A 13,669-nucleotide genomic window follows, 5' to 3' on the forward strand; every position below is an offset into this window, starting at 1 on the left:
TAGTGGACTTGCGTCACGCCCGCTAACTAACGTGCGGGCATGATTAGTAAAATGCTCTACTCAAAAATTGGTCGTGCGGCAGCCTTAAAATGTAAAATAAAAAAAATGGTTTTCGGAAAAATGATCAGCTAGCTCTAGCGGTCATAGCACACCATGTCCTTTTTGGAAATAAAATAATTTTTTTAAATCACTCCACCCTACTCACTATTATCCAGATTGGAAACCAATCGAATTTCGATTAAAAATCACTTCAATTTGATTGCGCGTGTCGCATGAAACAAGTGACGAAATCCATATGAAAAATTAGGTGGTTTCGATTTTGAAAGAAGAGATTGGAAAATGTAAACCCGATTCCGCTCTGAACATGGCTGTTCGGCTGATTGAATGTTCAAATGGAAATTTAAAGATTTCCCGTTGTGAACCCGATCAGGAAGTTCGATGTTGATCTCAAGGCTATTAATGATGCAACAGTTGAATCTTTTAACTTTTGCTTCGTAATTTGGTAATTTGGATATAGAAATTTGAAGAAAACAGTGTTTTTGATGATAAATTTCGTTGAATTTCCAAAATTAGTGGTCTAATATAGTCCAAAATTGTACCAAGAACCGATGGGGTTTGTACTTTTTTGATCAATGTGATTAACCAGTGATTAACCAGTGATTAACTAATTACGAGAGATTAAAAGTTGGTTAATCTGAGTATAAACATCCTCGCAACTAGCTGTGAAACTTTTGAAACTAGCGGGACGAAACGGTGTCTCTAGGTACTTTAGGGATAACGTGACTTGGACAATTTGTTCTTTGATCGGTCTTACGTAATTTTGACTTGACGAGGACAGAGAGTTGGCCTTTATGTGTTTTGTTTTCTGATTTATCGAAATGCGTCAGACTAATGGCTCGCGATTAGTATAATAGCCTCGCGATGTGGGATGGTGCTGATGTTAAAAATAGTTCGTTGCGCAATTGTAACGTTAAAACGCACTTCGCATATATCAGAGTCACGGATGTTTGCAAAATTTATGTAATCAACCTTAATATGATGAATCTGTTCATGATGTGTCTGAAATATTCGAAGTACACATCATTTTGTCTGAACTAGTGGCTTTGGAGCTAGAATATTCGATATTTTTAACGTTGCGAATTGGCAACGGACTATTCAAATATCTATGAGTGAGTGTTTACATTGAAAGCAAATGAAGGAAAAAATCATCTTGCCCAGCCGCGAATTTGAACACGGGACCTCTCGATTATGAGTCGAAAAATCTATTGAAAAGAAGCTTGTGACAAAAAGTCTAGTATGAGAGAGAGAGAGAGAGAGAGAGACGCGGCGAGAGAGAGAGAGGGAAAGTTATGTTAAAGTCATCTTATCAAACCATCAATATCCGTTGATCACTCGACTTGTTACATTCATTTTTACTGTATAATTTGTCATAATGGCAGAGTGTTTAAACAGATCCGAAGTTAATGAGGGTAAGCGAATTGCTTTGACAATTTTTAATTTACCAAACTCTGCGTTATTTATATCTTCTCCTTGACTTGCACAAATTTAAAGACGTTGCATTCATTTTATGTATGTGAGTCAAGAACGGCAAAGAAACAAAACCCACAATTTCAATTTATGTATCTCAATAATTCTTTCCAACGACACGGAAAGGCAATATCCTTTAAAAATCACGACGAATTTCAAGAAAAACTAGCGACCGTTTCGAAGATAATACTTGCGCAAAATGTTGTTACCAAGTTCAAGCAGTCAAGTGATCCGATGCGTCGATTCTTTAAACAAAAAGTCAATATAAACAGGTTGATTGTTTGTCTTTTTGTGATGATATGCGAGGAGCTAGGCCTCACCTTGATGGATGGCCAGCGAATATCTACACTAGACCCAACCAAAGTAGATGTAAACACTCTTATTATGCTAAACAAACTGAAAGCCATGAAGGTACGAGTAAATGTCCATAAAACCGATGGCCTGCAGCACGTCCATGGTGACGGATATTGCCTCACTGTGTATCCCGCTACAAAGTTCCTGTTCAGCGGAGTCAAAAAGACTTCCCAAAATACACTTCGAACCAATCAATTACCATCTTCATCTCAATCAACATCACCACCCGAAACATACACGAAATACATACAAACGAGACCATTCAGCGATCCGAATGCAGTCGAGGATATAGTCAGCAGTATGATCACGTCGAGCGATAAAAAAGATGGTGTCACATGTTCAATTAGTAGATTAGAAAAGTCCGAGTACGTACACTCACGATTTTGTTTTTTTTTGTCAAAAATATAATTAGAGTAACTCAATTGTTCATGAACAAAAAGTTCTATTCTAATTGAATTAAAATTAAAATGTTTTTGTCGTACTTTTGTGAAAGTTCATTGGCCTTGTTAACCTCTCTAACTCGCTCTCCAGTTCAAGAACACCCTTTCCGCCTCGAAAAGTGGATTAATGGATTAGATAGTCCAGAATCGATTGGTTGTTGACATTTAAAATGAGCCAGGCACAAATGGTTATATAAAGAGACTTCTGTTATCGACTCGACAACAATAAACGTAGAGCTCTAGTGTTCACTGTTACATATGCCAAAACTAGCGAAGTATGTAGACCTGGACGATACTTTAAACAAATGAAGTAATAGATTTAATGACTTAGAAAACGCCGCTTTCTGATCCATTTTATCCGCACCAAGTCAACGAAAAGTCATTCGATTCGAAAACAGAAAATATTTTTATTCCTCACCTCAACTTATCAATTCTCAATCACTATCCTCGATTCCCATTTGCTTATTAAACTCTTCGTCGCTAATTTTCTTTCGTTTCAGTTTTTTGAACATCGCAATATCGTTGGCCAGTTCCTCAATGTCTTCGTTCGTGTAGCCGCCTTTTCGTTTCTTTTTCTTCGGTTCACTTTGCGCTGCATTTTTCAATTGCTTCTTCCCCTTTCTTTCCTCTTTCTTCGTCTTTGTTTCGACTTTTTTCTGCTTGCTCAGCGACCAAGCTTCGGTTTTCCTTTGGAATTTCTTGACTGAACCGGGCCACTGTCCTGTTTCCTGGTAAATCTCTAGTTTTCGCTTACGTGACGCTTCCTTCTCTTTGTTCTTATAACCGATGGTCAAAAAGTCGATCGCATCTGTGGGTCCAACAAAATCACTCGAATCAACATTCTTCAGTTCCGGCATCAATGGCATTCTGAGCAGCCCGTATCCAGTGGCTATTCGTCCCAGATTCAAATCGGCCACTCTGAGAATGTAGTTACACTCATGCTTACTGTATGCTCGGATGTGCGACACAAACGCTCGGTTTCCTTTGTCATAGATGGTTCGATCATCGATCTGGATTTGGTGCAGAATTTTATTGACATCTTCGTAGGTCCTGGTCGTTTCGCTGGTAACCGATTTGAGTGAAACCTTTTGATTTCGCTGTAAGAATTCCACATACGCGTCCTCGGTCGGCAGTATCAAAATCAGTGCATTACCGTCGTGACCCTGTCGTGCCGTTCGACCGACTCGATGAACGAATGCGGCCGCATTCGATGGCGGTTCCCATTGCAGTACCCAATCCATTTCGGGTATATCCACGCCACGGGCAAGAACGTCAGTGCACAGCAGAAGGACTTTGGGAGTTTGACGGAATTTTTCGAGAATTTTGGCGCGACGATTTTTCATCTTTCCGTGCAGTGACAGGATTTTCCGATCTTTTATGAACTTCGGTATCACGTCGGCCCAGTATTCAACGCAAGCGCAAGTGGGAAGGAACAGCATTGCCTTTTGGATGTTATTTTGGTCGATGAAATCCAACAGTTTCGCGAATTTGTTCTCCGGCTCAACGATCATGTAGTAATTTTGCAGCAGCAGTGGAGTGCTGGTGGCAGCCTTCTCACGGACACTGACCATGACGGGATTCCGGAGACCAGCTCGCATTAAATCCTGCACTTCCTTCGTCTGTGTGGCCGAAAATAATCCGGTACGACGTTGCCGAGGCATGTAGCTCAGAATTGTGTTGATGGCAGACGTGAATCCTAAATCGAGCAGTCGGTCAGCCTCATCGAGTACAAGAATTTCCTGGAATGGAATACGTTAGTTGTCGGAGCAGAATGACACCAACATTTACTCACCAAACTCTTAACATTGCCGGCCAAGTTAAGGTCATTCTTTCTCTCCAATAAATCCACCAACCGTCCCGGCGTTGCAATCAAAATGTTCGCTCCAACTTTCCTCAAATACTGGACATCTTCCTCCACATTATTACCACCGACAAGCAGTTTCTGTTGGAATGGAATGTCTGGATGTGCCAAAAAGTGGTCCAGTACCTGGTACTGGTCTGGGCAGCGAGTTCCCGTGTCGGCGAAATGATAATCGAACCGATCTCAAATTGTTTCCACGGTTGTTCGCGATGACGTCGTAGTAGCAGTTCCAGAGTCGGTACGATGAACGCAAGTGTTTTGCCAGAGCCTGTGACAGCTTCAGCTGCCACATCTTTGCATGACATTAACAGCGGGATTGTTGCCGATTGAACCGGAGTCATTTTATCGAAACCGAAACCGTTGATCACCTCCAACAGATGTTGGTTGAGCGGTTTCGACAATTCTGACCAAGTTAATTTGGCCATTTCGATAGGATTGTAACGCGATGTAAACAAAAACACGTTTTGACAAAGTCACATTTGAGTGTTGAGTGTGACAAAATTGTGACAATGGAGAGATCGGCGCTTGCGCCATGATAGGTTATGATGACAGAAGTGACAGAAGGGAGATTGTATGAGAATTGACAGGATTTACAGTACAAGTTCTCATCCAAATATTTGAATTTTTGGCGCAATTACGGAGTGATTTGCTACGAGAGTAATTCAGTCTTCAGTCACAGGTCTAAAGCAGCTCCTTTATTCAATCATCAATTCAAGTGGATTTAACAACAGCTGAGACACTACTCTAAAGGAACCATTTCCCCTGACTCTGTAAAGCTAAACCTTGTTAACCTTCAACCACATACCGCCTTCCGGTGATAGAATAACATTTCTCAACGAATATTTCAACTCTCCCATCGTTCTACTGCAGCTGGTGAATTCGAATTTGGACAGCAAACTGATGAGTCCGATTCGAGTCTGCACCATTCCAAAACGGTAACCGACAGTTACGAGGACCATCTCCGAACCCAAGGAACATTCTGTCGTTCTCTACCTTATTTTCGGCTGAAAATCGTTCCGGATCGAATTTGTCCGGATTCGGATAGTATCGTTTGTCTCGATGGATGCCCAGCACCGGAATTATTACGGTTGAATCCTTCGGTACAGTGTGATTGGTCTCTTGGATGTGATAATCTTCGGTCGTTTTCCGGATAAGGACTCCAACGGGCGGATTCTTACGAACTCCTTCTACAAAGAGAGGTTTCGTTGAGCGAATTTTCAATTTATTCTCGGTATGACCATAGCACTGCGCCTAGCATTAACACTCGTACGTCAGACGTCAGATTTATATGTCTGATTTAACTCAAATTAAGGAAACCCGTTCTGATACCATTAAACTCCAAATACTTTCTATGTTAATGCTAGGACCAGTGCTATGGTACGCAATTTGAATTCTTGTTCTACCATTTATGATTTGGTCGATGTAGCCCATTTCCATCATCGCTTCATATGTCAGCTCCCCATTGTGTCGTTCCAAAACCGTCATAATTTCATGTCGAGCCTTCCGCTGTATGTCCATGTTTCGCGCTAATTCGTACAGCACGAAAGTCATACTAGTCGCAGACGTTTCAAATCCGGCCAGGAAAAACACGAACGCTTGTGCAGCTATTTCGTTGATGGTTAGCGATCCCTCATCCTGATTGGTCAAATTAATCAAAATGTCCATGAAGTCATTCCTCCGAATGGCGTTGGCTTTCCGATGATGGACTGTCTCGTGAACGATGTTCAGGAAAAAGCCACTCACATCGTCCCGAATAACTTTCGTTCGTAGCAACACAGCTAACCGCTTAAATGAACCGATTAAAAATGTGAGTATTGGTTTGTGTCTTGGCGTTTCGAAGGTTCGCTTTCCCATTCGCCAAAATTCTGCATCAGGATTGGTTAGACTGGTAACGAGAACGTTGGAAATACAAGAAATAATTAGATTATGAGCAGGACCTAACACATCAGAATTAGTTCAGAACGATAATCGAACATCAGTCCGTCAATATCAAGACTTGACTCACTGGCAACTGCTTACCTATTACACTCAATGCCAAAGGCACATTTCCCGATAACGTCAGTGGTATATCGAGCCAAAATATCCTTCATCTCCAACACGCACTCCCCGTCCATCGTCTGTACCGACATGTACTGTTGCAGCGACTGACCAACGTCTAACACAGTGGGAAACATAAATTTCATTTTTCCAGATGAAAATGTTGGCGAAATTTTATTCCTCAAAATTTTCCACTTATCAAAATTCAGCGAAAATAGGTGGGCGCTAAGCTTATCATCACGTTCATTGTAGAAGATGCCCCGGTCTTGGAAATGTTTAAAGTCTTTGATCAGAACATTTCTGATCACATACGGATCGTTGACGATCAAGACTGGCCGTTGAAAAAAGTACACGCCGAAGTACGGATATCTGTCTTTGGTTTGATTGTAAAAATCGCGTATCAACAAGGAGATCTGTGTTGATCGGCCAATTTCTTTAATATTTCCGTATGGAATGGTTGGCTTCAGTTGCGGTATTCCTCTGCGTTCCCAGTAGCTGAAGATGTGCTTCAGATAAACATAACACAAGAATAACACCAATAGTACCAGCACTGCTGTTGACGGCATTTTTTATTGTCACTAAGCACCAAAACTACGTTGGAAAAACTTAAAAGAAAAGATTTATCGATTTTACTTGAACTAATTTGTGCGATGAATGATCTCAACTCAGCTGCATTGATGGGTTCGTATTAGGCAAATGTTTGGATTCGAATGCAGTCATCGTAAAAGTGCATTCAAGAGTGCACAGCGAAAAGAAAATCCAATTTCATGAAAAACGATTAAATGAGAGTCTCAACCGAATCACATAAAATGTAACTGATACTGTAGGTACTGGGAACGTTGATGTGCTTGTTCATGTTCATTGGTTCACTGAATCGATTATATGTAGCAGAACATGTTTTTGTTCAACTGTTGCCGGTATAAAAAGTTAAAATAAACGGTAAGCGCACAAAGTCTTTTACTTCATTTGTGTAAAGTGTTACGTACTGTTTGATACGAAATCTTTTACTTCATTCGTTTCAACATAACATTTTACTATGCAAGACTCATTCAAATCGTCGATGTCGACAGCGGATGACTAGCCGTTTTTATAAATTCTGAAGAGTAGGTTGTGACTATCTGGGAGGTGCGGGAAAACAGGAAAAGTTGGGAAACATAGCCTGTTTTTGGTAATTTAATTCCGTAAAATTCTTCAAAATTCCAAGAAAAAATTCTTCAAAATTCTTCCAATGAATTTTGAGAATTTTTTTTGAAATTTTAAGAATTTTACGGAATTAAATTGCCAAAAACAGAAAAAGTCGGAAAATATGCATTTTTTTTCTCGCCCAAAGCACATGATTTTTGAGTGAAAACATTCAGAGACATGCGTAACGATAAAAATACCGAAAAATTCTAAGACTAATGAAAAACAAGCAAAGACACTATTTCGGAAACTTGGCTCCAAACTTCTGTCGCTCTTCTAGAGAACTTCCCGTTGAGTCTCGACAACGTTTTTACTCTAGATGAAAGGTGTAGACGAGACGAAACAAAATATTCAATTTTGAAGAAAATCGGGTTGATACAACAGTAGCTATTAGCGAGAAAGCAAGCAAAATTTTCCTACTTTTCCCGCACCTCCCGCACGCGTGTTTTTATATGGTTTATGTGTGATCTCCGATATGAACATTTTATACTTTAAAAGTTGATGGCTCCGTTGTAATGTCATCCTTCAAATCTAATTCTTTCCAATTTGATTTGCTTTAGACTGTAGGACTCGCAATGTCCATAGCAGAGTAAGCATATACGTACAAAAATTGGAATCATTTCCACAACAAGAAACAAAACCATTTGGATGCATACTTCAATCATAAGGTCAGGTAGGTCCCTTGGCTGAGACCTTCTTTCATTTTCTTATTCTAGGTGAGTCGGTTTTTACCAGACCTGAACCTGAAAATCGAATAACCTAACCTAACCTGAACTTACAAATTTACCTACACGTTACACAAAGGGGTTAAAAGTACGGATTACGTTTGTATGTTTGACGATCTCTTTGCGATATTATCTCACAATCTAGCCCTTCGATTGTTTTGTTTCTTTTTACAGTCATTAGAGTGACACATTTTAGGTCTTAAATCTCACCTTACTGTAGAACGCATATAATCACAAAATTTTCGATACTGTACCCGATTGTACTATTACCACATAAAATTCAAGGGAATTTCATGGAAGTGAACTAGTGAGTTCTGAGATCTGCAGACGACACAGATGAATTGTGCTGTTAGCCATGCTTACTAACAATAACGAAGTGATAGGGTGATCTCTTCTTTTTCAATTTGGTTTTCGCTTAGAGTTACACAAAAAACCACTGATAATACTTCGGCAGCAGATGTATACACATTTCAGCAGGAGAAAGATAACTGTCTCTTCGAGCAGTGATATCCGAGTCGAAAGCTAGGTATATACAACTGCACTTGTGAGTTTGCGAGTATCACAAAGTTGTTTCCAAATTACGTCGCAGTATTCGATCAGAGCACAGCAAGCATCGGGAGTGGCAAATAGAGAACCATTTTGTATGAAAAAAAATTCCAAAAATTTTTAGATTGCCACAAGTTGTATGGTCAGTTTCGGCCCTCTATTTAGAGTACCACTAATGCTTTGATTCGATGTATTCATTCGTGTAATGAATCATTTTCGCTTGGGGTAAACCGCTATGTAATCTAGTAATCATTTCAGATAAATTAAAAATTATCCTGCACCTACTAAATGGCGATACATCTAAAAACGAGCCATCAGAACAGTCGGAGCGTTTGCTGCGACTGAGCCCCGTACAAAACCGTATCTATTGCGTACGTGACCCTAGTACGTCTGTCACCCTACTTTGACCGTAAGCACATTGCGCCGGTTAATGTAGTTAAAGTAAAATTATTATGTAATGTGTACATCTTAGAAATTGCGCATAGCGCAATTCCGAAGCCCCGTACGACGTTCCTTTCAAATAAAACAAAAATTTCAAATAGCCCTAAAATTTTAATTTATTGAGTATAAATACACATAGGGCCTAGTATCAGCCTCAGTCCGACGATCCAAATTTAATTTTTTTTTTCAACTACATTCTATTCGGCCTTTGATTACCTTCCAAATGAAACAAAAAATACGAAAAACGGATGAAATTTGCTCGAGTTATATGTAAAATACACATAGGGCCCTAGTAGTGGCCTAAGTCCAAGGACCCAAATTTAATTTTTTTTCAACAACATTCTATTCGGCCTTTGATTACCTCCCAAATGAAACAAAAATTACGAAAAACGGATGAAATTTGCTCGAGTTATATGTAAAATACACATAGGGCCCTAGTAGTGGCCTAAGTCCAAGGACCCAAATTTAATTTTTTTTCAACAACATTCTATTCGGCCTTTGATTACCTCCCAAATGAAACAAAAATTACGAAAAACGGATGAAATTTGCTCGAGTTATATGTAAAATACACATAGGGCCCTAGTAGTGGCCTAAGTCCAAGGACCCAAATTTAATTTTTTTTCAACAACATTCTATTCGGCCTTTGATTACCTTCCAAATGAAACAAAAATTACGAAAAACGGATGAAATATACTCGAGTTATATGTGAAATACACATAGGGCCCTAGTAGCATTTCACTTCTAAGGCCCTAACTCACGGTCCACTCACCCGATTTTAAAAAACTTTTTTTTCCTGGATTGGTATTGACAATACCTATCATTTGCCGTGTCATTTACATTTCCATCGTTTATTTTGCCATAAATATCACCAAAAGACCTTAAATCACTTAGGTGGCCCTAACTCACGAAGGGCCGACCCGAATATGCCCATCTTCGAACTTAGCCTCACTATTTCGACTATCTTTCAGGGAAAAAAAAAATTTGAAATCGGATTTGATTTACTCAAGATATCGACGTGACAGACGGACAGACGGACAGACGGACAGACAAAATTTTTATTGCAGATTCGTCATCTATGAACATAGGCAAACACTTTGCCCTTACCGTCTGCTTCGAATTCCATCAATTACACACGGCATCGTAATCCTATAAGCCCCTTTGTACTTCGTACGGGGCTAAAAACAAAAAAATTCTGCCAAAACAATTTATTCTAAAAAACGATTCTTTCCGGTTATGTCACTTTATACTTCTTAGTCATGTTGTTATTTGAATACTTTGGATTCGGTTGAACCTTAATCCCATGCTCCTTTTCCAAATGGCGCCGCAAATCCGTTATTCCCGAATAGTCTTTCGAACACTCCGTGCAAGCGTGCCGCTTCCGTTGACCCGTATGTCCTCTCATATGCTTCCTCAAGTATGTGCTAACCAGAAACGACCGGTCGCATACCTCACAGACGTACGATTTTTCGTTCGTGTGTATCCGTTTGTGTATGACCAATTTCCGTTTGGTTTTGAACCGTTTCTCACATTCGTCGCAGTGGAAGTTCATTTCGTCCGAATGGTAGGCGTAATGCGTTTGCAGATCTTTCTTGAATTTGAACGTTTCGGGGCAAATTTCACATTTGAATGGACGTAACGTTGAATGGCGGGCTATCATGTGCGATCTTATGTTGTACGTTTCGAATCCACAAATTGTGCAAACTTTGGCCGGTTTCCAGGTACTTTTCATCACCACTAAGGCTGAGTCATCGTTCCTAACACGGTAGTGCAGTTTCAAGTGGTCTTTCAGAGTGTATTTACTCCTGTAACCTTTGTTGCAAGTGTCGCAGTAAAATAATTCACCCGACTCGTTGTGTATTGCTTTGTGCATCGTCAAGCCGTAGGCTTGTTTATACGAAGCGCCACAGATGTGGCAAACGTAAGGCCTTTCACCCTGTAAGAAGTTTTTGTATGAGTGTACCCGGACCGGGTGCTTCGCTTTAAGGAAGAATCAACTTACGGAATGGACACGCATATGACGCTTCAAACCATCCGGAAAACTTTTCTTACAAATGTGGCACACTTCCCACGTACTTGGATCATGCCGTTTCAAATGCGATTGCAACATGTAACGTTGACCGAACGATTTGCCGCACACATCACATATCTCGGGTAGTTGACCCTGTTCAGCAATCGCTTTTTTTCGTCGACGTTTTCGCACCGAATCTGATTGTATGGTTACTTCCAGTTCAACAGTGGTACCGGCAGTGTCGGGCACGGCATCGCTTAGAAGTGCATTTTCTACATCGTCAAGTAGATCAATATCGCCGGTTGCTTTCTTTGTATTATTCAGGAGATGTTTGTTCCTTTTCCGTTTGTTGATGAACCAGTAGTTCACCTGAAACATTTCGAATTTGTTGGATCAAATCTTCCAGTCGCTGGCTAGCAATCAATCGACGAACCTGAACTTTAGTCATATTTGTCTGTGACATTAGGACTTCCTTTTGCTCTTCGGTGGGGTAAGGATTCTGAAACAAAAATTGGGACAGCCAAAATGTGTATGCCAAGTTGTGCCGCTCACAAATGTAGGTCTTACCTGCAGATTACTCATGAACCATTCATTTAGCAATCGTCTGGATTTGCTATTGCAATTTCGCTTTGTTGGACTCAGTTTCGAGTGTACCCCACCGTCATTGGTGTCATCCTCAAAGTTCTCTTGTTTTAATTCTGCACATTCGTTGTCATCATCGTCGATGGCATAGTATTGATCGGACTGGACGTCTTGAAGTGAAGTTTCCGATTCAATTCTAGCCTCACTTTCATATTTTACGCTGTTGCGTACAGTTTGTGAAACTGGTTGTGGGTCAACATACGTTTCCAGCGGCTTGTACCGAGTTTCAATTACGATGTATTGAGGAATGTACCGAACGATGATATTCTCCTCTTTCTCAATTTCCATGATTGTGAGTTATGAATTTCCTCTTGAAATCGGAGTACACGAAGTCACTCCTCAAATAAACAGATTCTGGAGCCTCTACGCAAAACAAAAAGATAAATAAAAACACACTCGACCGTTTGACAAATGAACTGTCACGCCAGGTTTTTCCGTTTTTGGAAAGAAAAACAAAAAGATTGACTGGTTGTGAGGGTTGTGAGACGTGAGTGAGCGGATACAAAAAAATGTTTTTTTTAATGATCGAGCGGCAAAATTTGAATATTCTCCACCAGTGCAGTGATATACTCTGGAAAGGCTGTTGACATTATAGAGTTTGCGCATATGACACATAAGTTATAAGTAAGGTGGTGTCAACCAACTATAGCGTGAAAATGTAAGTTCTTAAGAGTGATATCGCCAAATCTTCAGGTGATTGGGAAACAAGCGGTCTCCGATTTTAATGAGTGATAGCTCGTTGGATTCGTCTTTCAATTCTAGGAAACACGTGTCTTTCACTTTTTCTTAAAAAAATTTGTTTTCTGTGAAAAGCGCTCAAAAGTGAAGACATGCCAGAGGGTACCGAAAACAGTTTTTCGGCAATAACTCACCGAAAACAGTTTTTCGGCAATAACTCAAGAAAAAATTATTTTAAATTGTTGTAATGTTGTACGATTGTCGGCCTTGAAAAGACCTACAGGTAGAGTATACGCACCGCTTGGTGTTAGTTGATCCACTAGAGTTATGACTAGAAATATAGTGAATGTTCGGAGAGACCGCCTTCTCTGCAGCTTCGATGTACCACGGAACTGAGTATGGGGTGTTGTAGCTTGCCTCACCCACTATCGTTGCACATATAAATGAATCCAGTACTTTTGGGCTGCAAGCCTACAGAAGTCTTGAAAAAAAAGTTGGTGCCAAAATGTAGATTTTTTCCTTCTGTCTGAGGGCCCAACTGCCAGAAGAGCATCTGGAACGGTACTACGGCAATCATGTTTTATTGTCTACTATTCTTTCACCTTATCAATAGAAAAACGCTTCGCTATGTCGCGAATATATCAGATCCACTATTAGTAATTTCAAGAGAAGTGGTAGCGTATAGCAAATGACCTCAGGACTACGGAACAGTAATTATTTTTTCAATTGGACCAATATTTGCTACGTGACAGGAGTTTGGAAAACCGTTTGCTCCCACTTGATCGTATCGTTTTTCCAAACTCCTGTCGCGTAGCAAATATTGGTCCAATTGAAAAACTAATTACTGTTCCGGACTCCTGAGGTCATTTGCTATACGCTAACACTTTATTTGCTAAAATCCTCCGAGAAAAATTTAATAATTTTTCACAAGAATTACTAACACTGGATATGTTGTAACGACCTTTATTCGAGTCACTGGTAGTTGGGCCCTCAGACAGAAGGAAAAAATCTACATTTTGGCACCAACGTTTTTTTCAAGACTTCTGTAGGCTTGCAGCTCAAATGTACTGGGTTCATTTATATGTGCAACGATAGTGGGTGAGGCCAGCTACAACACCCCATACTCAGTTCCGTGGTACATCGAAGCTGCAGAGAAGGCGGACGCTCCGAACATTCACTATATTTCTAGTCAAAACTCTAGTGGATCAACTAGCACCAAGCGGTGCGT

At 40.2% G+C, this 13,669-nt stretch overlaps 1 protein-coding gene and 2 pseudogenes across 2 annotated transcripts; all 3 read right to left on the minus strand.

Annotated features, from left to right (window-relative positions):
- Positions 1-2,711: 2,711 nt before the first annotated feature.
- On the minus strand, positions 2,712-4,680 carry LOC119069873 (annotated as a pseudogene).
- Positions 4,681-4,862: 182 nt separating this feature from the next.
- On the minus strand, positions 4,863-7,123 carry LOC119069888 (annotated as a pseudogene).
- A 3,183-nt stretch (positions 7,124-10,306) lies between these two features.
- On the minus strand, positions 10,307-12,188 carry LOC119069872 (zinc finger protein 813-like). Of its 2 annotated transcripts, XM_037174047.1 has the most exons (5): positions 11,935-12,188; positions 11,689-11,865; positions 11,555-11,620; positions 11,113-11,490; positions 10,307-11,046 (listed from the first exon to the last, which is right to left on the minus strand). In XM_037174047.1, exons 1-5 carry the CDS (start codon positions 12,049-12,051, stop codon positions 10,345-10,347), a joined length of 1,440 nt encoding a protein of 479 aa, XP_037029942.1. In that variant the 5' UTR covers positions 12,052-12,188; the 3' UTR covers positions 10,307-10,344. The 2 variants fall into 2 exon arrangements, with proteins under 2 accessions (XP_037029942.1, XP_037029941.1); XM_037174046.1 differs by having other exon boundaries at positions 11,689-12,187.
- Between the last annotated feature and the right edge of the window lie 1,481 nt (positions 12,189-13,669).

Source organism: Bradysia coprophila, assembly GCF_014529535.1.
Source record: "Bradysia coprophila strain Holo2 chromosome X unlocalized genomic scaffold, BU_Bcop_v1 contig_40, whole genome shotgun sequence".
Lineage (NCBI taxonomy): Eukaryota > Metazoa > Arthropoda > Insecta > Diptera > Sciaridae > Bradysia > Bradysia coprophila.

Coding starts and splice junctions, on each gene's coding strand:
- LOC119069872 (XM_037174046.1), bottom strand. CDS start 12,051: ATGGAAATTGAGAAAGAGGAGAATATCATCGTTCGGTACATTCCTCAA. Junction 11,621..11,688: donor GGTTCATGAGTAATCTGCAG/GTAAGACCTACA, acceptor TTTTTGTTTCAG/AATCCTTACCCCACCGAAGA. Junction 11,047..11,112: donor GTCATATGCGTGTCCATTCC/GTAAGTTGATTC, acceptor AACTTCTTACAG/GGTGAAAGGCCTTACGTTTG.